Consider the following 24,941-nt stretch of genomic DNA (forward strand, 5'->3'; position numbering starts at 1 on the left):
CACGCTGAGGGAGAAAACTTGCTATGCGATTACCTTCATTATTTTAGCGTTGGAAAGGACATAAGCAATGTTGGCATTGACACAATCGATTTAGGAAGGAAAAGTCGAAGATATTATTCCATGTTTCTTTTTTTAAAGAAAGGTATTAAGATTAAAAAACATAGTTAATTCCTGAATGATGCTGGCCTTTCTGTAAATGCAGAGTTGTTGGAGTAGACGTAAGCGACGGCAAAGCGTCTGTGCTGCCTCTGGGCCTGTACAACCAATTTGCTGTCAAACTTTTTGGTTCTTTGAGATACCTTCTGAAATTTTAGCAGTAATTATAAAAGGAAAACCTTCTTTTAAAATATTGAACCAGTCTGTCCACATTAGTGGAATTTAATAACTGGATTCATGTCTGCGAAGCCCTCTTATAAGTTAGGCCTTAATAAAAGAAAAATGGCGGATAGTACAGTAACAAAAAAGGACGAATGATCGGTCCTGATAATTGAAATAGGGTCAAAAATCCTTCCTAGTTGTGCGATGTTCAAGCAAAATTAAGCAAGAAATTATTGAATGCAGCGGGCTCGAGAAGTGTTCCCATTGCAAACGCGATTTTCTTCAGGAAGGAGCAGGGTTCCTGATCATTTTCGAAGACTGCGAAAGTGGCAGATCTGGATGAACATTACTGTCATTAACTGAGTACAAAATAATCAGTTCATGATTTGGTTCCTGTACTATTAGTCATTCCATATCGCTGGGTGAATTTAGCTTGTGAAGTTCTGTTAACGTATTTTAAAAAGCGAGAAGAAGCAGGCGGTAGTTCCTTGCAGTCCACCTGTTTAAATACGTGTAATGGGGAATTTAAGAGAGGAAGGCTTTTTGTTTGACTCAATGGATGTGATCCAGGATCCTTCGTCAGGTTTGATGGAATCTATTTGAAAAAGATTTGTTTTATCTCGTGTTTCTATATTTTCTTACTTTAGGCCAGCTCGTTGAATTCATTTTGTACTCCCGATACCTGCCTGTCTCTCGCCTTGCTTTTATCAGTATTCCTACGTCCCTTATTTAGAAACTTCGCCTTATCTTCAAATTTTGATCAAACTTTGTATTTAAAGATAGACAAAAATGGAAAAATACGTGGATAAAGATAAATTAACTGAAATCGAGTTGCTTGCGAGATTAGAAAAAAGGGGAGGAATGCACTTTTACATTTAGCATATTAACTTTAACCAACGGTGGTTATATTGCTCGTGCTCAAAAGTGTTAACGTTTTTGCTCAAGAATATCAAAATACTGGCAATATTTCCTCTTTGAAATGCATTATAGAATAATCAATTGCTTTAAAATACTTATTGAGAGTTATGCAACAATCAGGTACAATTGAGGCTAATTAATGCTATGGAAACAAATGAGAATTGACTGACATCTTTTGATATTCTTATCGAGATCTTGATAACATAGGAGTGTTGTATTTATTGGTTTTGTTAGGAGCAGCAGCATTCCACCAACCCAGTATTTTTGTTTCCTTGTCCAGATAGACATATTCAGGATGTTTACATTTGAAATAAAAGATAATGTTTTAGGTTGGAGTAGGTCTTCTGGTTGGTTTCACTTGCCAGCTCTTGTTTTAATTGGTGCATTTTTAAAAGTTATTACTAAGAATTATTATTACTAAGAATTAATTTTTGCTTGATAAGATCTTATATTTTTACTGAAATTTAATAACCCTGTCAAAAGTTATACCAACAAACCTACAACATTCTTTTGAATATTTCATAGCAAGAGATGGGACTAAAAGTGATATAAAGCGCTTCTGTAATTGAGATCTTTCCATAAAGCCTAACAAACAAGAAACAACTGAATTTAGCTCAAAGATGATTACCTGTCAGATTCCTAGTCATTGTTTTCCCATAGATTTATAAGAAACTTTGTGTTGTTGATGAAATTCAAAATGGCTAGGAAAATTGTAAACACTATGTCTTATGCTGATAGCATCAAGGCACAAAGGGCATTCTAATAGACAAAATGTGCCCTTTTTACACAGCTCTGGTTTTTCATTTGGTTCAGGAAAAATTACTATTAAATTTAATTTCTTGTAATGTAACTACGTAATGTGAGGAAGAATCACTTTGGTTATATTCTGATTCTAAGAAGCTGAAAAAAAGCAAAAAATAATAAAAACATCCAGATTAGATTCAGATATTAACTTTTACTTAGTTTAAGCTTGATGATGAATTTTAAGATTTTTGTCATAAATGGGCATAAATATGCAAAAGTAAGGAGACTGTATAAAATAATCTTTTGAGAATTTTCTAATTTTTTGGATGTTGTAGAGTAAGGAAGTATGGAGATAACAATGTATGATGATAACAATATGTTACAAAAACCAGGCCCAAGATCCCCACTCTCTTGATAATGACACAGCTGGGATGAATGGGGTATTCAAATATTTTCGACATTTTTTATGTTGGAATTGAAACACATGTAAACTATTGAAATTTTTCTACAGATTTTTTTTACAAAACACGTGACAAACAAGGGACTTAGATTTGCTGAAAATTAAAAAAAATCATTAGAAATATTGACAGGGCAAGCTGGGACAGCTAATGTAGAAAATTTAAGCGCAGGGATGTCAAAGCAACTTAGGGGTAAAGGAGCAGCCTTGAGTTATAAGGCATTTGAACAGTAATTCCCAGCTTCTAACAATTCTTATGTAACAATCATTTAATTTCAGTCTTCTGTAGGCATCAAGAAAATTGGCTAACTTTTTGCTAAGAAATTTTTAACAAGTTCTTTGATAATTACAAGAGGCTATTGTCAAGGGAACTTTTATATAAAAGGCACTTTGGTCCCCCTTCCCCATCCTATCAAAAGGCAATCTCTGGCATCCCAGTGTAGGGGCCTCTTTACATGAAGTGGGCTAGCCCATTTAAGTGGGCTGGTTAGCTTGAGTGGGATCGATGCTTTCTCTCCATTCCTTTGTTCTCTGTATTTCTCCATTCCTTTGTTCTCTGCTCAGGTGAGATTCTCGAGAAGGACGGGTGGGATCTGTGTCAGGTGGGATGAAAATTATCCATGTAAATGCAATCAGGTGGGCTAGCCCACTGACTGAAAGTCATTGCACTTGCATAGAGGAAGTTGTTGCAAACTAAACCAAATCATAATGTCGTATGAATCAGCAGCAAAAGTTCGGCCTCTTCTGCTATAACTGTAATAAAGGTCTACAGAAATCTAGAGAATTAAAACGTTTTCTCAATTGAAATGACACTAACATGTTGATTGTATACTTTTGATAGAGTGAACACAAAATCAGAATTCCGTCTAACTGAAGTACGAATCCGAGCATAATGTGTGATTTAATGGACAGAAAAGGAATGCAATTGTTTTTCGCCATTGTTGAGGAAGCCTGATATTTATTATTGTGGGGCCAAAAACTAAAAAACCTCATTTAAAATTTTCAAAAAAGAGGCTGTTGGCCATCCCACCTAAGTGAGATAAATCGCGCCCTCATGTAAATGCTTGCAAATGCAATCTCACCTACAGAAACTAGCCCACTCAAGTGGGCTATCCCACTTCATGTAAACCGGCTCTAAGTGTACAGTGTTTTAAAGTAAAAGCAAATCTATGGTGTGGTGACTGTTTTCTTATGGGTTGCAAGGCTTTTCAGTTTGATTATCAAAAAGCTATTATACTATTGTTGGTGATAGAATTTCAATAGTTGCCAAAAATTAGGCAGAAAATATGAGAAGATAATCAAAATCAAAGCTGAGCTAGATTTAAGTGTGTATTTTATATAGAAAAAAGAGTGGACATTTATTCATGTTCTTTATTCTTCTCAAAATCCACTAAGGGGAATCTTTTTCTGACAAAGGAGACCAAAATTTAAACTGTTTTATCAGTTCTTAGAAATAAAAGTCTTTGGTTTATTTAAAACTAACACTTAAAAAGAAATTTATGGGAAAATACATTATTAGTTTTTTCACACAAAAAGAACAATTAAGCTAAGAATTGCTACATCATATGTGTTTATGTTTTCAAAACACAACAACAGGAATGGCTCATAAAATATGGCTTCATGAACTCCTGTTGAAGAAAAGCACAGTATAGTAATATCTTTCAAATAATAATTCTTTAGAAATTTATAAGTGATTTTGCCAAATGCTAACATCCCAAATAGTTTCTTTCCTCAACTAATATCTGCCAAGACAACTACAAACATAACTGCACGCTGTTTGGGGAAGCAATTGAGAAATGTGCTATTCCTCAAATGATTTTCTGAAGAAAGGCATACAAAAAGTTTTATCTGTAGTACAGATCTGCCAAATCCATGCAGAGCTGTTATACTCACCCCAAACATTCAGTTTTTCCTTTTGATATCAACATGCTCTTGACTTTGATAAGTTACTCATTGTTCTGAAAGAAATCAAAGCAGCCATGACTGAAGTACCATAAACAGTACTTTGATAGACATTTAAGCACCAACTTTGCTGTGATTCCAATACTATTTTTTTTAATTTAATAATGTCTTTTTATGTTTGAAATACAAATAATGTAAGGCTTCTCACCTATTATTAATCATTCTCACAGTGTGTCCCAATTTCAGCTTGGTTGTAGTTGAAGATTTGGCACTCTGGAGTATGAAAGTTTGGTGTTTAGCAAAAAAATGATTGCAAATCTGTAAGAACTTCTTTGTTTTATTGATGTGCTAGAGTCTTCTAATTGGTATTTTTTCTATAATACTTTTTAATTTTTTTTTTAGAATCTGAGAACTTGAATCCTATCATTGTAAGAATGGTAAGTTTTCAAATTTAAAGCAAATAATATTATCTTGCCTGTAGGATTTTTTGTTTGCTTTAGACAAGCTACATATTTATTGAGTAGCATGGAAAATAATTTATTGTTTAAAAATGATCTTAACTTACAACTATAATAACTTAGCTAGAAACAGGTAGCTGTATGGTGACTTTAAAACATATTTTGTACATTGTGATCAGCTGAAAATTATGGCTCACTAAGGATAAGATAGGGTTAACAGACAAAACACAAATAATTTTTGAAATATTAATGGTAAATATGAATGTAATGGTAAAGAATTTCTGTTGATATCTTTCTCACCCATATTTGTATATTTGTCATTTCAGGGTTCTTCTGGAGGGGAGCCAAGAATGCTTCTTAATGCCTTAAAACCAATGCTTGGCATTGATGGTGACATTAAAACACCACAAGAAGTTTTGAGAGTGGTTGGGTAAGCCAGAAATTTTCCCAAGCAAACAGCAAATATTTCTGTTAAAATTATATTTTTGCATCACATTGACATAATTCTCATTCGCTTAAAACCTGACACTGCCTTGTATTTGCTAGTTATCCTTGTTGTTTGGATTGTGGTTAGGATTAGAGTTTAGTATCAAAGCAATGATCAATGCAGCCACTAAATACATCCATCCATCAACTAACATGTTGTTTCCAACCCAGTGAGTCCTATTCAATGTGTGGAGAACATGGAACTAGAAAAAAGACGTTGTGCATATGGCATGTATTGATTCTAGCTGAACTAAAAATTACATTTTTTGGCAGTACAGAATTTGAAAATGGCTTTGAAAAAAGCAATTATTATACAACATATTAACTAAAATATTTTTCGTCTGAGACTACTCAGCGCATAAAACGTCAGAACGAAAGTTCGAAAGAACACGATTAAAAATATATACCCATATGTGGATTTAAAAAGGCCAATCAGAAAAACGCAAGCACAAGACCAGTATAGTTGACCAATCAGTGCTGCGTGAAAAATTACCACTGGAGTCCAAGAGAGAAAATGAACTCTTTCTGTCTCCACAATTGCAGCTTTTTCGTTTGTATGTAGATCGATTCCAAAACTGCTAGATGAAAAGACGACCAGGCTCTGCCAATTATCCAAAACATATCCTGCCTTGGCCAATTATCCTCTGGGACCTTCCTTGGTCAACATCTTTGTTGGCTTTCATGAAGCCTGGTGATATTTTTCTAAAACGCCTTAATAACCTACACCCAGCCCTCCAGTTTTCATTTGAAAAGGAAGATAATGATTCCTTGCCATTTTTAGATGTTTTGGTCATAAAGTCTATCGCTGGATTTCTTAACATGGGTATATCTCCAGCCTACATTTATCAGTCTGTACATAAGCTGGAATTCATTTTGCTCAAAACAATATAAAGTCAACCTTGTCAAAACCTTAGCACATAGGGCACTGATGATCTGCTCCAAGTCTAAACTGCACGCTGGACTGGAAAAACTTAAAACAATCTTTCTGGACAGCGGTTATCCAGAAGATGTCATTTTATCTTATACTAAGGAGAAGATTGCAAGTTTTTTGGCTGTTCAAAAGTTTGGTCTGCAAAAGTTCCCAGTTTATTTGAAACTACCATGGATTGGTAACATTTCATTGCAATTTGAGAGTCAGATTAACCTACTGAATAGACAGCTTGAAACTCTAAAATTAACATGGGTTATGTTGGCAAAACAAATAGGGATTAATGAATGTGTGATTTGAGAGTGAAGTAGGGGATGCTTGCGCTTTGACATTTGAATGTGATGAAATGAATGAGAAGGAAGTCACTAACAATGTCCAATTAGAGTCAATACAGGACTTCGTTACTGTAAATTTCCTTCTCCCTTTTGAATGATACCCATTTTTGCAAGGGCAATTGTTAACCTGCAGAAATAGTTAACACATGTTTATATGTTTTGACAAAAGCAATAGACTGGGTAAACTGACCCAGAGACTGCATTGACAAGCCTTCATAATGTGCCACAGTAACAATGATGGTTGGCATTGTTTGTCAAAATTTCATCTTTTTATTTTTATGATGAATTATTTATTTTGGTTGCTAATTGCTGGAAATAGCTAAATGTCCTCCCTTAGCATGCAAATATTTTCAAGTGTCATTAATTTTGTTTGAATTGATTTGAGTTAATTTGAGTTGTTTTGAGTTGATATGGTGTATTTAATGGACTATTTAAAAGGTGTAATCTTTTAGGCTAAACCGTCAAATGCACAGTAAATATGAAGGCCGTAATCTTCGTTTTTAAAATTTTAGTTTGATGAAGGATGCTGAAAAGATGATGAGCAGATGCATTTACTTGAACATCTTGAGAGCAACTTGTGATCAGTCTAAAGGCAATTTAGTTAACAGAGACACACTAGAGAGGTATGTCACTAAAAATCCATACACTGAATATTTTATTTCTCATGTATACATTTTTTCAAGATGGATTATTACATAATGCAGCTTATGCTCATTAACAGGCTTACCCATTACTCACTCTATCAAATGCATTTAGGATACTTTTAGATGTCTCAAAAGGCAAATATTCAGTATGTTTTTGTAAAACAGAGAAACTTAACATCGTTAAGCTTAGTGTAATTCTGTATGTGACTTGGCAATATCAATTATATATACTTTATTTCCAAAACCAATTTTGCTGTGAAAAGAATGCAGGCCTTTTCGTAAGAAATAGCCCACGCAAGTGGCCCATCGCTCGTATGATTTCTCTTGCGCGAGCGATCGCTCTGATAGTGAACAAATTGATCCTGTTATAAGGTACCCTTTGTTTGAGGTAACACCAAATGAAAAAGAACTGCTAGGATGACCTTTAATGTACTCCAGGAAAGACTAAACCCCCTTTATAAGTGTGCTTCGTTTTGTACAATTTATTTACATCACGAAGGTCATAAAGACGTTATTGACAGATGATTGCAAAATGTTGTACCATACTTTTTTGAAAAAGCCTTTACTGCCCAGAAAATTTCTTAAGTGCTATTGTAGTTCAAATACTAAGTACCCAAAGTAGTCCTAAACATTCGCTGTGGAATTTATTTTCAAATGCATATTTTCGTTGAAATGTGGTTAAGTCAGCTTACTTATATTTCCTGTGTTTTGATATACTGGCTTAGTATTGTCTATGTCACTTGCTTGGTTCACAAAAGATACAATTTACCATTTTGCATTAGCGATCAAACACTTGCATGGTTGGGTTTGCGCAAGTGCTGACGCAGTCACAGGTGATCGCTCGCATCAAACGAAAAGGCCTGAGGATGCTTGGTTGTGCATGGCATATGTTTTTTTGCCCTAATAATTTGCAACATGTATATTTTAGAGTTAGTCATAATATTCCCTTCATTGTTCTTTGTAACACATGGAGCAACAAATCTTTTAACTGAGGTCAAAGTTTTTCAAGTCTCCTCTGGCATGTGGAGCTTATTGATTGACAAACCATAATTATCACAAATATTTTTGTTCCTGCAACCAAAATCATTGGCCTTAAGACAAGAGTTTATTAAAAACTTCTACCACATGCTAAAGTGATCAGATCAGCATTATAAGGTAAAAGGAGCTTCATTTTTTGCCCAGTTTTCTAGAGTTTAACTGTTAATTTCCTATGACTGACTATTGATTCTGTTTAAGTTTGTCACAATTCTCTCTAGGTTTCTAACTTCAGGTGGCTGGGGGATTTTGAATAAATGGTTGAATGAGTATGCTAAGAGCGAAAATGTGCATTTGCTTCTTGAGATAATTGAGGTAATGAATTATTTTTGCCTGATGTGTCATGTCATTTGAATGTATTTATGATATATTTCTGTTTAGTGACTGCTCTCTGTTAAACTATAAATTTAATGTATTTTAAAGGTCTAAACAAGTTTAAAAATTGACTATGTAAGGTCTCAATTTTCTTCCTCTAAGTTACCAGTACACATTGGGTAGGTTTGTAAAAATAGTGATATAAGCCCTTTTGTTGCAATATTTTGACCAGGATTGGTAAAAATACGAATTCTGCTGTTCCACTTTTACTTATGGCAACAGCAAAGTAGTGCAAGCAAATATATTTCAATTATATGGGGGAACATTTTTTATATATCTGGTAACATAAGTAAGCTGTATTACAGTATGTGCTTGTTTTTTAGGTTTTGAAATGCCTTCCTGTGACAATCAATACCCTGAAGCAAGTAAGTGTCTAGATGCCAATTAACTTTGATTTATCTTTTGTTAGAAACATACAGTTGGGAATTATGAGGGATTTAGCTTTGTTACGACAATTGATAAATTTGTTTCTTTTGAAGCAAAACACTGTCACCTATTGTTCTTAACCATTAGGGCACATATGCCCCCCCCCCCTCTGCCAATGTTATCTCTGCTTGATAATGCTGATCCTGTTCCCCATTTTGTGTCAGTTGTTCATAAAGATCGATTAGGTTTTATTATAAAAAGTGGCAAGCAGTGATGGCCTAAAAACCGAAGGTGATTGTACTGCTGGGGGTTAGCTTTTGTTTTTCTCAGCCTTTTTATATTCTGCAATTAAATTTATATTATAAAATGCTTTAAGCGGGCAGTGTGAAATGAATCTTTATTAGTTTCTATTCCTCTTTATTAGTGTAATATCTTTGTTTGATAGCCTTTTAATTGCTTGATGATCAAGTGTTAGGTGCAAAGTTACAACCTTGCGTTGGCTTAATCTATACGTCCAGCCATCAAAGTGACGTTGCTATGATGCACAACACTCTATGATTGACCAAAGCACACTAATTCATGGTTTTTGTAGGGTAACACTGGCAAAGTGGTGAAACAGTTGACAAAGTCCACAGATCCTGGTATGTTTGAAAAGTGAATCTCTATTTAACTGTATTATAATCATCTTTGTCAAAAAACCAAGTTTGAAAATTGATGGCATGAATGAGAGTAGAAAATGTTACCTAAGTGGGGAAGCTTGAAAGCGTTTGCTTCATGCTTCAAGTAACCGTGCAAAGTCATTGTCAGGAGAACTCAATAAAGATGTTAAGAAATAACAAAAACTTAAATATATAACTTTTATTAAAAATAAAAGATTATATCAAAAAATGTTTTTGAAAAAAAATCATATATGTAGAATACAGAACATGAGTCAAGTTTGACATGTTCTTGTAAATTTTATGGGGAGAAATATAGAGTTTTTTGATAAGGCTGGTTTTTTTTGTAGATCTGCGGAAAGGTGCAATGTATCTTATAAAAGAATGGAAAGGGATGATAAGAGGAGGAAACAATAACGGTAAAGGGAATTTTGCTTGTTTCAGTATGTTTTTTGAATATTTGTATTGGATCTTATTGAACAGCCAGCTATAAAAAGTCGCTATTTCTAAGCTTACGATGATACAGGGATATGTAAGACATAGTTCATAGATTTATGTTGGGCATTGTGATTTTTTGGCATGGAAATTTCGGAAATCCGGGATGTATCTTATGTAAGAGGTGAGGGTGTGCGGCATTATGTATGGCTGTATGCATGGCACTTTTGTTTGCTGTTGCTCCAACAGAAGGCTACAGCTTCATTTTCCAGAAGAATTTGCAATCAATTAATTTGTATCTGTTGTATTGTAAATCTTGTTATTATTACAGTTGTTTGTTTGACCTTACTTTATTGAACAAACAAACAAACTCGGTTCAACCGCAATGATTCAATAAGACATCATTGAATCAAGACAGGATGATTGGATATGACAGAACTCAGAGATATCGCCAGTTACAGCAAAGTTTCGTATCTGGGCACTTTTCTTAAGCAGCTCTGCATATGACGATTTTTAGTTTCTTCCATAGCCTAGTTTCACAGCATCATTCTTAGAACGGCACCATTATGTAACTACTTTTTAATATACGCTATTCGGTGTATAGAACAGGGTGGTTTTAAGTTGCTACACCAAGCTTCACACCTAATGCGATCATTTGGCAGCAATTTTCATTAGCTTTTAATAGTACCTATGTCTTTCTAGATAAAGGATCCAAAAGCAACTCTAAAGATGCAGAAAAAACAGGTTTATTTATATTATGTATATATGCATATCATATTTCATTTTGATCTAATGATGAATCCTTGTATTGTGTGAAATCTTCAATCATATAACGTACAGTTTTCATAATCTTTGCAGCATTGATTATTTTCTCTCATTTCACTGTTTATATTTTGTTTTAGGAGATGAGTGCCCTGTTGGAACTATCAAAAGACAGAGGTTTGCTTGCCCCTTCTTATCTATTCTATTTTTGCAGTCATTTTCAGTTAAAAGGTATTTTAGTATCATCATGTGAATATTTTTGTTATTGGCTAGAGTATTTTCTGTATTAACTGGATCTCACCGCAAATTTTCCCTTCATGATACTTATAACAAGCAACACTCTCCCACACCAATCTGGGGTAGAACGGCGTTTCCATATTGCCATGTGCCAGAAATATATACACCAGAAATGAGAAAGGCTTTTTATTTCGAACAGAGAGGCTATGCTCGTTCCTTCTAGCCAGTTATTTAGATTTTAACTGTGTGCGGTTACTTACTAATGCTGTACAACCAGTCTCCCAATCCTCGACTCTAATCTGTCGTTAAACAATCCTTCATCTTGGACATGCTAGCAGTGCTTATCGTAATCATGCAGGGGTTTGTTCCCAATTCGTTTCTAGAGAGGAGGGCCTTACTCGAAGCTTTTTAGGGGTGGGCTTATTTGGTATGGAGAATTTAATCTATAAACAACATTTGTGACCCAGGCTGGTTGGAAAAGATCTGAACTGGAAAAATATCTCTCAAATTAGATTATATGAACTTTTGTGTATATAAGTACTCTAATACAATAAGCATTAAAAAGAAGTTGTGAATTGGCTTCTTTTTCACAATCTGGCAACATAATAGAGGATGGTTTGAGAGGGGGTTTATCAAAGAAGTGGGGAGGGGAAGGAGTTGATCATCTTGTTGAAGTATTTAGAGCTAAGTTTAGGAGATCATCTCCAACATCTTTTGCACTGGTGTCCAAGACAGAAAGTACTGGATTAAGATTTATTGTTCCTTTCCAAAAAGAATTAATTTTTTTTCAATTTAACCATATTTTTATACCTAGACAAGGAAGTACGGAGGAGAAAATCCAACCGCCACCAGAGAAAAAGCCGAAGCAGACAGATGAAAAACAGCGGAAGAACTCCTTGGATTCAAAGCGTAAGTTACTTCATTGTTTTTTTCATCTAATCACCGAATATTTTAAAGATTTCATTTCCTCATAAGAATTTAAACAGCACTTTTGTGTAGATTTTTTTTTCGAAAGAGTTCTGATTAAAAATTCTAGCATATTGGCACCTTAAACAGACATAGGTTATAAATATTATGTCACTTTTAGCCAACCATGTAATTTCACATTTATAACAGCTTATTTGAGTCTAACGTCTATCCTGCAGGAATATTTTATTTATGTAATTAAACTTAAAGAAAAATCATTAAAATATAACAATCAAACTACAAGACGTACAAAAGCCTCTTATAAATCTATTGTTACACCGTAACTACTTTCCACTACTACACAGATATCTAAAGTACCTACCAACCCTAATTTCTTATATACCGGGTATAAATTTTATCATTTGAAAATTCTGTGAATATGAAATAAGTCTCAATGTTTTGTTAAGAGGCATCCCGGAAATTGAATTTAGTATGGGCCTCCATTCAATTTTGCTTAAAAGACAAATCACGTTGTCTCCTTTAAAAATTTGCACTTAAGGAAACAGAATTAGTGTGTCATTTTAAATTTGAATGTAGCACTTGAATTTTGTATATAACTGATACACGTTGTATGTAACTGAATAGAAGCATTTGATGTAGTAGAAATCCTTTTTTTACATTAGATTTGTCGTGTTCATTTCAAAGCTTGTGTTAGTCGCGTATTTCATCGTTTAAATGCTGTGAAGTCAAAGCTGTCTTATGGCCTAATTTTATCTCGATTCTAGCAGCTGTGGCTATGGAAAGCTTTGGCCTTATGAATGCCATGGTGGCTGTGGCATCTAAACCAATCAAAAAGAAGAAAAAGCCCCTTACGTCAAAGGTACGCATGCAATGTATCTTTGTCCAGGGCTTCAACGGAGAAAGCACAGATCTAGCTACTTGTCTAATTGCTACGAGATTTACATTTGCTTATCATCCTGAAAGACTTTAAACTATATCATATCATACTGGTTTACTGTGGACTTGTGTTGCTGCTGAACCGAATGCTGTGTTTGCGTCTATAGTCAAAAGCTTTTTTCATCCGTTCTGATAACACAAATTGGGAAGGGAATTGAAAACTTATCGTTACATGAACTGCTTTAGGGAGTTTCTGTTTTCTTTGTTAACTTGTTAACTCTACCGTTTGTAGCTATTTTCATGAGCCCATTCTTTCTTTATAGACTACATTGCCACTGGATGAAATACTGAATAATAAAAGCGTGAATGGAGACAAGTATGTTTTTACTATTGAGTTATTACTCGTTGTAATCTAATAGCCATTAGCAAATATATCTTTATGCCTTGGTAAACGTCTGTGTTTCTTTTCTGAAAGTGACCTATCATCTGAGTCTTTGGTTTTCTATGATTTGCAGCAGTTTTTAAGCGTCGTTGTTAACTGGCTCTGAATGAAAATGGGATCTTTGTGATATTTATTTTATCTGCAAGTTACGAGCCATAAGGTTTTAAATAAACAGCAATAATTCGAGAAATGCGTTTGCCTACAGATATGTAATTTTTCGGACGCATTTCGCACTTTAGTCTTGTAGTAGATTCATTATGCAGCTAGTATTTTATTTCATATCAATATTTCCACCCAACCTCTCAAATAATTTTTTTCGTAGCCATAGCCACTCCACCTTCCACGCCCCAATTGTTGACTTGATTTTGTTAATGCTTAGGCTAGAAATTACAAGAAGGCAATAAATGAATGTTTGTAATCTTCGATTTTTATTTCAAGGAATTCTGATAAACCGTACGCATCGCCATTGAGAGGAGATCAGGAGAGAGGTAGGACACTAAACAAGCTTGATTTTGAAACCCGAAGCCAATTAAATCTCATTTTTATTCGTGCTGAGCTCATCCTATATATGATAAGCATGTAAATGTAAATTATCGTCTCAATTATGCAGAAGTTCATATACTAGGTTGTTTTTTATTGCCATGTCTTTTGTCACAATATCATTTCAATAAAGCCCAGAAAGTTTTAAGGTTTTCTAGTAGCCAAGTAAGAATTTATCGGCCTCAGGGTTTGCTTTGGGTGGCTTTTTACTAGTGAATTTTCTCTTGCAGAGAAAGGTGAAAACAAGACTGAAGAAGACACTGTAAGTTTTATATTGTTTAATAGTTTTGTATTCTATATTATCATCGAAGCTAGTGGCCTGTGTACACTGTAGCCATTCTGCTGCACTCTTTTTTACAAAGTGTTTGAAAACTTTATGTTTAAATGAATCTTAAGTAGAAACCTAACTTTAGTAATCAAATGTTTAACTTTGTATCTAAATCCGTTACATGTTTTATTCAAAGGTTGATCAAACAGCTAAAAATGAAGACGAGGATAGCCAAGGTATTGATTTTAAATACACTTTCTCAGACTCACTCACTTACTTTCAATTCGTAATGCCTTAACTAAGTTGAACAGTATCTTTGAAGCTTCGTGTACTCTGGTGCTGATACCCTTGTAATTTTGCCTTGACTGAATATTCAGTGTGTAAGTTGAAAGTCGCAGGTGTCAAGCTTGGTTTTAAAACTTTAATATGAAATATATTTGAACATAGGCAAAGATTTCTTTGTAAATAATAGTATTTGTCCCAGGATAGCGGTCTATCTTCTATTCTTTGAATAGTTTGATAATTGTTGTTAGAATAATCCAATAAATTGTTTGCTTTCAATTAGACAACGAAAAGGGAGAACAGGATAAAGATCGCTCCGGGCCGCCGTCCAAAAAGGCTAAGAAGACAAAGAGGTCGATCACATGGGCAAATGAAGAAAACCTTATCAAAGTTTGTTACTTTGAACTGGACGAGGAAGAACTAGGTGAATGTCGCATTAGCTATTTGAAACGTTAGAAATCCACCTTGACATTTTGTTTTTTCCTGCGAGTTATTTTTGTTTCTTTTCATTAGAGTCTAACTTTCTTTGTTTGCTAGAAGCTGTGATTAAATCAAACAAAATTTTTATAAATAGATCAAAAGCACATAGACTCTTACTTCAAGGTTAACGATTCGATTGCCATAAGAATTGGGGTTTGAATTTGATTCTTAGTAGGTTTTAAGACGTTTTTTTGGGATGTAGGAAATTTTAGCTTTCGTTCCCTAAACTATTTAAGTCTTTCATTTGATATGTCCATTACTGATAGGATTTGAATGGTTTGTCTTGACAAACTGAATCTTTTTGTGATTTTGTTATAATTTTTTACATATTTAACAATATTCTTGTTCGGGTATATGTTCCGTTTTCGTCTTTTGTGCCTTTAAAGCTGTGTCATATATTTTTATACAAAGCTAGTTGCAAAGTGTTTTTGTATTTTCAATGTGCTTTACCATTTTAAACCCTTAATTCTGATTTATAAACTCTCATTGATAGCCAATAGCCTTCTTTGGTACTTTTTTCATTTATTTTTTAATTTCTTCAGCGTCAATGCACCATACAATGAACTTTTCGATGGCAAAACACAACGAACTCGTTCGTGAGAGAGAGGTTAGTTGATAACGGTGCTTTGAAATATTACTGAATTCTGCGGTATACAACGTTTTTTTCGCTCCAACCTAACCTGATGTAGTGATGGTCTTTTGATAAAAACAGTACATTAGTTTCTTACCAGCTCCTCCCGTCACTTGTTCACTTTCTGGCACTTATCAGCCGAGTGTTTTTTTCTGTGTTTGCAATTTTCTGGCTTTCCCATTATTTTGAGGCTCATCCGGCGTCTGTTTAAATTTTTCGGTTTCATGTTTTAATGTCCGTATCATGGCCAAATCTGATTTCACAAAACAGCTTAAGTTTCTGATAACGCAGAAGAAATTTTTAAGTAAGAGTATTACACTTTATTATATTTGTTATTACATTTTACTGTATTACAAAGTTTTACATTTGTTAAATTGCTGCTTACGTTTTTAATTTTTTTGTGCAAAATTTAGGCCTTGGAAAACGCTCGAAGACTTGGTGAAGACAGAATGGTTGAAAAAGCGATGGTAAGAAAAGCAATACTGATTGTCATTCGTACATGCAATTTTGAGTTGAGCTGTCAAAAACACGAGTCAAATCTTATAAAGTTTAAGAAATGAGTATTGAGCATAGAAAATTTTCAATTTGGCATAATCCTCAGACGTTTATAAGATTTTTGATAATTCTTTTGTTTTGTTTATCAGGCCTGTTGTTTGTTTTTGGTTCACCATTTCGTAGTTTATTTTGTCTGTTGAGTGAGTCAGTAGAAAAAGCACCCTTAGTTTTTTTGAAAAAAAGTAAATTGACAGTTAATGACACGTTAGGATGGCTGTTATATTGTTAATATTTTGACAAAGTGAGGATGCAGAGACAAGTATATGAAAAAGATACCAAACCCAATGTAATGACATAAAATAAAGCAATGCACAACAATCGTGTTTAGCCGACAATTTCACTGCTTGCCAATCTATAGTTTGAAGTTTATATCAAATGTTTTATTAACTATCCTTAAATATGTCCCATGTTTTCATTCTATGTAAATATAATATTTATCAATTTTACAGTGGAAGAAGCCTTGTTTAGTTGAAATGAGTCCTTTGTCTGTCGAAGCTGGTGAAAAAAGTCGTGAAAAATACATTCAGGTAATACTGTATCTCCCTTCCTTGTTTTCCTTTTGCTCAAGTAGAACATTTATCTCTTGATTACTTGACAAATTGTTTCTCTTTTTTTTCTACATTTTTTTGCTTCAGCTCCTTTTCTTTAAGCCAATAAAATTAGCCAAATAAAAGACGATCTGCATTTATGAGAATTTAATGATTACCTAAATAGTAACTATGAATAAATGTATAATAAATAAACTTTGTTTTATTTCTATTTCCTCGACTGGAAATTTTCACAAAAAGACGTTTTTCGCTCAACCATATCTCTTAAGAATACAACCTTATCTTTGTCTAAAAATAACTTTCTTTTCTTTTGGTATCTTCCCTGCAGAAAGAAAGAGAGCAAAAGGTTCTTGCTGATATATTTTTAACAAAAGCAAGGTTGGTTGTCATGTTTATTATTCTGGTTGATGGTACCACTAATGCATTGATGACTTGTTTGCCTAATTGCAATCTAATAAGTTAACACCAACCCTACTTGCCATCGAAGGTGATATCTCTGTCTTAGAAGTTGCTGGGATGTAATATCACACAAAAGTACGTTTGATGTCAACTATTGTCGGTGACTTGTGTTTTCTTACAAGGTTATATTGCAGGAGAGAAATTGTTAAACTCATCAATTTTTGACATGATTAATAACATTTTAGCCTGCCAGATAGTCCGGCTGAACCTGACAGCGAAACGGAGGAGCATGGTCCTTCTGAGCCGAAATTGATTCCTCACGACGAGGTAAGTGAGAGCTATAAAAGATTTGCTTGTTTACTTACAGCATGAAAAACCCTTAATTAATAACAAGCAAAAACATCTTTCGTACCAGAAAGTTTAAAGTCAAAATTTGAAGTTTGATAGATACAAAATATATTGCTTTTGCTGTAGAATTAAAGTAGGTACCTTCAGGAAACAAATTGAAATTGGCCTAGTTCTTGCAAATCATTCAAATTTCAAAATTAAATACCCCAGCAACCACACTGAAATTTAAGCTCCTATTGTGGTATGGAATGGCCTTGATGTAAAACAGTGAGAAATGTCTTGATACATTCAAACAGCCTTGATACATTCAAAGAGCATTCAAGCATTAATTACTATACCCGTCCATAAGAGACAAAGCAGCGCTCAAATGTATTCAGCGGCTTTAGTCTGCAAAACCATTGATTCTAGGCTGTTTAAGTTGAGTTTAAAACTGTAATGTCATAGGACACCGGAAGTAATAGTTCCTAGTAATCAAACCCTAATTTTAGTGCATATTATCTTTTCCTGTTAAAGTAAGTCATTGAGTCAGTGAGTGACAAATTCTTTTTAGGAAGGAACTCTCTATCCGAAACCCTCTGTTCCAGTGCAGCAGGCAGCGTCGACATCACTTCAGACAAATAGCACGCAATCTAACAGTGATGCAACCGCAAAAGCAAATGATAAGCCAGGTGTGCATGACAATTGATTGAATTTCTGCAACCACTCTTGTAAACTCTTAAATAATTTTCTCTGATGGATTGTAATTTCCTGACTTTCAAAAGTAGACCCTTTTGACTATGTAAAATGCTGTCGTCTTGTGAATTGAACGTCATAATCGTCTTTATAGGCTAGATTTTGAGTGTTGTGTGAAATGAAATGTAGAGCTTGAAGGCTCATGCGCAACCGGCATGCTTAGCGACAGTTGTCTTGAGAAATGGACTTTTTTGCATTTCCATGCAGTACGATATTAGGCCGGCCTTTTGAAAAGCGTGTCGGTTGCGCAAGAGCCTTTAAGGAGGAGATTTTAATTTTCTGTTAGACCCTTTGCACATGCTCTTGACATTTTATCAATGGTACTTGCATGAAGTAATAAGTCGCATCATTACAGGTCAAGGCAACAGCCTGCTAGGCGACCCCACTGCAGAGATGCTTGCTAAAGTTAAAGATCCAGGTATCAATTCTATGGTTTTTTATTTCAATGTTCACCTGTAGCTAGATCGGTACGTCTGAAGGAGTTTATTATCAAGTATTTAGACTCAAAAGAGGTTATTTCAGTTGCCAACCACAACTCACTTTTCTGATGTTAATATTTCTTAATATTTCGTAACTTCCCGGCAGGGGCACGTGTTAAGGGGTTTGCCTCAACGCTCAACGGCTCTGTCCAATATTGTAGGCGGCAATGAGACTAGACTATGTCTCGGCTAACCCATTGCCACAGTGCCACTGCGTATTTGTTTACTAAGAAGATTATTACGCCCACTGCAAATACAGAAAGAGAAAGGAGGTGGATTGTACATCGAACATTCTATGTAATTTTCTCCGACGAATGCGACGCAGCTCACAGATAATGTGAAACGAATATTTATAATAGACTAGAACAACCCATATACACCATTTAGGGTAGACTCATCCATTAGTATTTATTTTGAATTTTTAAGAATAGACTTATGTACGTTGATCGTAAGTGGCTACGGTGCCTAAGCATTTGTTGGTGAGATATATTCTGTTTGGTGAATAGTTATCCAAGAAAAAGGAGCACTTCAAAACCCATCCACACAATTTGACTTTGCTGTAGCCAACAGTTTTGCCTCTTTTGCAAAGCACAGCGTCTGTAGAACGTCGATGTCTATGGCACTGTTATGTCTCCAGATTTTTTTGTCATGTGTTTTGATTCCCATCTAGTTGGCTATAGAGTGGGCGTCCAAAGCTTTGCTGGCTCTCTTTTTAAGGTGTCGTTCTTTGCCTTCAGTCCCCTTTTAGCAGCCAAACCATACTTATTTGACAATTTATAATCTGGATAAGAAAATCTCTTTAAGTTATGCCAACAGTTTTTCGACAGATTTTAAGCTACGAGATAAGATACACACGATCCTCAAGGCAACAGAAAAATCAATAAATTTTCATCTTTGGGAGAAATTCCTTGTTTTTGAATTCGAGGACTTTCTGGGACCCTGTGACCTTTGCTTGGCTTTGGGCCCCAATCTATGCTTGGCTTTGGGCCCAAACCTATGCTTGACCTGGGACCCTTTTTATGCTCGGCCTGGTAGCCAGTTTTATGTTGGGCCTTGGGCCCCAGTCTGTGCTTGACCTGTGGGCCCTTTCTATGCTCCGTCATCTATTGCGGCCCATAGTCTACTGGTGAACAATAATTCCAACGTAGTTTTGAAAATGCTTTGCAAAAACCGTTTGCTAGACGTTGTCCAATCTTTTTTTAGATGTATCGCCCTCCGTACACAACATTATGAAACATATAATGGTGAGTAAGTAATGAAATATTTACCGGAATTTAATTACTTGATGTAATTAATTTTTACCTCAGTCGCCATGGTGCAGCTGAAGGGAGTCCATTTTTCAGTTGGCGCGAACAGTACTGTTTTTCCCACGCCTTTCACAGCAAAACATGTATTTCTTTCCCCGAATAGATGGCCCAAAATTTTTCCGCACAAGCACGAATCGACTGCACTTAAACATCTCCGTAAAAACGACAAATTTCTGCCAAAATTATCAGTATTTGAATTTGATGGCACGGATACTTGAATACTGGAAAAAAACACATAAGGAAAAAGAGGTAGACATAAAGCACCGTTTTTGAATAAAATTTCCATTTCCTTTAAGTAAATCACCCTGTCCTTTAAGCAAAGCACACTACCTTAATGGCGGATCATTAAGCCGTGTAGAAAATGATTTTTCATCAAGCTCTTTGGTGATTTCAGGTGCCTAAACCCGGGTCACCACAGGACTTCCCGCGTCTTGGTGGACCAGAATTCATGGGGCGTGGAGCGAGACCTATGGGTATGTAATTTTATCACCATTTGACGAAGTAGCCAGTCTAAGTTGTTGTAGTTTTCCTGTCTCTATTTCTTTTTATCTATCATAGACCTTAGTAGGGTTCTCCGGTTATAGTCTCATAGTACATATTTTTTTTAAAAAAATATTGGTTTCGGAGTTTTGTTTGGCTTTGATTTGGCGTTCAATTTTTGCGCCTTGCCATTGTTTATGGCTTTGTTTATTCACGTTATTATTCGTTGGCAGCAATATATTCCTAAAATCAAGATACCTTTCAGTAAATTTGTGCGTTTATAAATTCAAGTTTTAACTGAATTCAATCCACCTACATTTACCCTCGATCGAAAGGTCTGCAATTTTGTATGATTATGGCAAAACTATATTACGAGCAACAGAACTACACCAAGCGTGTTTTTCCTAAGTGCAAAAAGTACATTTTGCACTACCTTTAACAAGATAAAATAAGGTCCATCTTTCCTTTAGCAGACCTCTCCGCTTTTCTAAAACTCTCAATCAAAGTTATTTTTTGGTACAGATATCGACCAGTTTATGTTGAATTTAAAAACTAGCGAGCTTTGGCGAGATTGACAAAAGGTAGCGACTGAAGATAAACTTATTTCAAAACTACCGTTAAAACTTGTAACTTTTTATCTAAAAAATAAGTCATCAGCCTTTGTATTGAACTTTAGGCCCTGATGTGCCTGGCCCAGGCTTTCCGCCAGGAGTACCGCGTTTCCCTATTCGCGGGGGAGTCCCTAGACCTCCGATGAACGTATTTCAAGGAAGACCAAGAGGAAATTTCAGGGGCAGGCCAATGATGCATCGCGGTGGACCCCTCAGACCGCGTTTTCATGGCCCTCCGATGGTTGGAATGCATGGCGAGGTACGTATTGGATTCGAGAGTGTATGTAATCAGGTGCATTTATGCTAGAAGGGAGATGCTAATTAGATAGCGAAAAGTTCTGCTTAATCTCCTTTTAGGTGAAATATTGATTAAGCTTTGCTTTCATCGTTTGTTTTTAGCTGTAATCTTACACGGAATCCAGTTTTTTATACATTATATTGGTTTGCATGCTGTTTTGTGTATCTAATTGATTATTAAATGTTACCAGACCTATTTTTTTGCATGCAAAGCAGTTAGTATTATCGTTCTGTTTTCATTATAATTCTCCTGACTATGAAAATTAAAGTTCTTCAGTCGCACGCAGTTATCAGCTATACAGCTAATGCCAATGCAAATTATTTTTTTTTCTTTTAGGATCACTTTGATATGGGCAATGAAGAGGAACATTTTAGAGGAAGGGGGCGAGGAAGGGGTGGTCCCCACATGCGAGGCCGAGGGAGTAAGCTGCCTTTTTTTCATTTCATAAAGCTCACATGAACCCTTCGTCATATTTTCACTTTAAGCGTTTTCAAACCTCTTTATATATGGGTTGTTCAGTCAAAAGCACCTCTCTACTTATAGTTAGGCCTTTAATAGGACTTGTGTTTTACAGTTGCCAACCAGATAAATAACGTATAACCTGAAGCGGAAAAATGGTATATAATTAAGTGATCAGTTTTATGGCTGGTTGATGAATTTTGCTGGTTGATCTGTTGTTATTTGCCCATGTTTTCTGTTCCCATTAAATGCTGCTAGAACAAATGACTTCTCAGTTTTTAGTAGTATTTTAAAAAAGTATTTTGCAGAAGGTCACGAATTCTCTTTGAGGTGTTTATAAAACAACTGCATGATAAAAAATAGTCCTGGCTGTAGAAATGCTTTTACAGTTTTTAAAAACTCATTGCAACCAATTTAAGAAAGCCTTTTCACAGACAACTTCATATGCCAACTGGATCGAAACGAAAACTACAGATTAGTGTAACTGGGAGAAGACAAACAGTTATTGTCTATAAACTCCTTGATGATAGTTGAACTTACGTATAGAGTCTGTCCTTTTTAAAGTTATTCAACGTTGCTAATTAAAATAACCGTTAGTCGCTGTTTCACTGAAATACTCCCTTTCATAGACGGCCTAATTTTCATCTTGATGAAATTAATCAATCGTTTTATCCAAGCCTTTCTATTAACGGTTATAATTTAATTAAAATTCAGCTGCTTCTTTTCATTTTGGTTCGTTTTTAAGTTAAAGTAAATTTTCAGTACTTACCAACAATCTATGTTTTGGCTTTTGAATATGTTAGCTGTTGATCATAGTTTCATGGCATGTTTGGGTGTGTCCTCGTTTTGAATTGCTCCGGTTGCAATTGCTACTTTTTTCTGTAACTGATAACTGAACACATTACGTACAAGTTTTGTCTTCAATGTGTTTCTGGATAAAACCTTCTTCAAAAAAAGTTTATTGAGAATTAGAGCCCTGGTTTAGCCAGCCTTAAAAGGAACAAGAAAGTTGTTTGTCTTACCTTTAGTAAGTTCATTAAACTTAATAAACTTATTAAATAGACTGACTGTTAATTTCGTTACACGGAAAATTTCATTTAACAAAGGATTCATTCAATCAAAGTTCAACTTTACTTTTAAACCGATCTTTTTTGTGTTTTCTTTAAAAAGGAAATTATCAAACTTATATTTCGTTGCAGAGCCTCCTTTGTGCCGTCATTTCATGACACCCACAGGCTGCAGGAACGGACAGGCTTGTAAATTCGTGCACCCCATGATGAATGGTCCTCCGCCGAGATAAAAGTGCCAATTGAGATTGTGATTGGTTAATTTATGATCGAATACTTAAGAAGATAAGCAAAATCGCGTACAACGTAATTTTCTATATGGAGCCCTCAGCTAAAGGAACCACAACTCTGTTGGTTGCAATGTAGCTAATGAACCTGTGTGTATTACAAGATCGTTTTTGTGTATTAATGTATAGATTTAATAGTATTGAAAATTTGAAAGCTAGTTGAGTTATATTGCAGTAGAATCTACATTTTGCCAGTCCCTAAATGATTTGATTGCTTGAGTACGCATAATCTTTCCATTAGACTTCGCTTTGGTTTCAGTTTGTTTTATTGATCCAAGCTGCTATCACTAAGACTCATTGCTAACAATGAGCCATTGCGCTACGCAAGCATCCCATAATGCATTTTTAGATAGTCTAAAATAAATTTTGGTTAATCCGTAGAAGTTTACTGCTATTGTTGGGACCGTCGCCACGCTCGCAAAGGCCCATTGTTAGCAGTTAATACCGAAAAAACACAGGGTACTTTGATCAAGATATTATTGCAGACCTGTAATAATTTTTGAAATAATAGACCTCATTTTGATCATGCAGAGTAAAGCGATCACCAACAGACTTTTAAAGCAAATGGAAGGATGTTTCTTGTTAACTTACTGACACTTTTTTTAACAAGTCGACAATCTTCATAGAAGTGTACTTCATAATTTGTATTTACTTCTTTAGAATAACTTGTCTTCCCTTAAATTCATTTGATAAAAATGTCTTTGCTCTAGTGTTTGTCAGGTGTTTGTAGCAGAATTTTCATATGTAAAGAATAAAATCATCGTTCTTCAGTTATCGTAGATAAACCTCTTTGTTAGTTATTTAAATCTTTCAACTGAAAATAGTCGACTGCAAGCAATGTATAATTAGTAAGTCAATTTATAATTATTAAGATAATTAGTAAGTCATAACCATGTCATACTTTTAGATAAATTATAAGAATCTGGAACTTAAAATCGTAAGTTCGTTTCATTGATTTTTTTATTGAAAAATGAAAAGTTGCCAATACGTTGAAATACTGAATTTATAGTCTTTACTATCTGGCTTTATTTTCATATTAGGCAGGGAAAGGAAACTATTTCTACCAACACAAGCTCGTTTTACTGCATGGAGCAGCGCCTAGTAAAGTCGAGGTTCTCAAATAGCATCTTTGTTTTTTAAAGCAGAGGTTATGATATTCGGACTTTTGAAGGACTTGAAAATATCAAAACGGAAACGACTGAATGATGAGATGAAAAATTATGATGGGTCAAGGCTTTTACGAATTTGAAAAATCAATTACTGTCAAAATGTCAAGTACTTGATCATATTCTCATTTTTCAGAAGGACCTCCCGAAAAATTATAATCGAAGGAGATTGTTTTGATTGAATAAGGAATGGCATTCCAGGATTTGGCACCTAATATCTAATATATCCTATTTAGAAAAATTCGTCTTTTAATCTTAATTTTGAATCCCTGAAGGAGAATGGGCTCTAGTATAAGACTTTGGCGGTAAAACTGTTGTTCCCAGTTTCCTCAATCGACGATTTGAAGTGCTTCCAACCACGTGTGTAACCACGAAATGTTCCAAATTGTCACCAAGCAAGTTGTGAAATTTGCCGAAAATCGCAGAAAAAAAAGAATTTTCTTCCTATCAAAGTAAACGATTCACAGGTATGTTGTGTATCATTGTATCTTAGACCGTGCAATTGATTTTCTGTTGTATTTGTACGTGACCTCGTGAGAGAAAGTTGCCTAGCTAACTTGAGAATGTTTCTTTCTGTCAAACTTAAACGTGCAAATAAAGCAAGGTTTTTGCCCAAATTTTCCTTTTTGGAGAATCGTTAAAAGCCAGTGTCTATGAAATGCAAAATTAGCTAGTTTATAAAAGTCGCGTTTAAGAAATGTCA

The 24,941-nt window shown here is 34.9% G+C and overlaps 1 protein-coding gene across 2 annotated transcripts; it reads left to right on the top strand.

Annotated features, from left to right (window-relative positions):
* Nucleotides 1–17: 17 nt before the first annotated feature.
* Nucleotides 18–24,059, top strand: LOC135693984 (serine/threonine-protein phosphatase 1 regulatory subunit 10). Of its 2 annotated transcripts, none has more exons than XM_065212602.2 (29): nt 18–901; nt 4,742–4,776; nt 5,124–5,227; nt 7,059–7,169; nt 8,447–8,540; nt 8,924–8,965; nt 9,559–9,607; nt 9,973–10,041; nt 10,760–10,801; nt 10,960–10,996; nt 11,871–11,965; nt 12,748–12,842; nt 13,183–13,235; nt 13,740–13,789; nt 14,072–14,103; nt 14,306–14,345; nt 14,675–14,815; nt 15,414–15,478; nt 15,916–15,969; nt 16,507–16,584; nt 16,934–16,983; nt 17,250–17,331; nt 17,903–18,020; nt 18,440–18,502; nt 19,767–19,807; nt 20,265–20,343; nt 21,027–21,220; nt 21,596–21,680; nt 22,918–24,059. In XM_065212602.2, the coding sequence occupies exons 1-29, from the start codon at nt 835–837 to the stop codon at nt 23,016–23,018; spliced, it is 2,166 nt and encodes a 721-aa protein (XP_065068674.2). In that variant the 5' UTR covers nt 18–834; the 3' UTR covers nt 23,019–24,059. The 2 variants fall into 2 exon arrangements, with proteins under 2 accessions (XP_065068674.2, XP_065068675.2); XM_065212603.2 differs by having other exon boundaries at nt 12,751–12,842.
* Nucleotides 24,060–24,941: the final 882 nt, after the last annotated feature.

Source organism: Rhopilema esculentum, chromosome 11, assembly GCF_057945365.1.
Source record: "Rhopilema esculentum isolate cy_ngs chromosome 11, ASM5794536v1, whole genome shotgun sequence".
NCBI classification, from domain to species: domain Eukaryota; kingdom Metazoa; phylum Cnidaria; class Scyphozoa; order Rhizostomeae; family Rhizostomatidae; genus Rhopilema; species Rhopilema esculentum.

Coding starts and splice junctions, on each gene's coding strand:
- LOC135693984 (XM_065212602.2), top strand. CDS start 835: ATGGGGAATTTAAGAGAGGAAGGCTTTTTGTTTGACTCAATGGATGTG. Junction 902..4,741: donor GATCCAGGATCCTTCGTCAG/GTTTGATGGAAT, acceptor TTTTTTTTTTAG/AATCTGAGAACTTGAATCCT. Junction 12,843..13,182: donor AAAAGCCCCTTACGTCAAAG/GTACGCATGCAA, acceptor CTTTCTTTATAG/ACTACATTGCCACTGGATGA.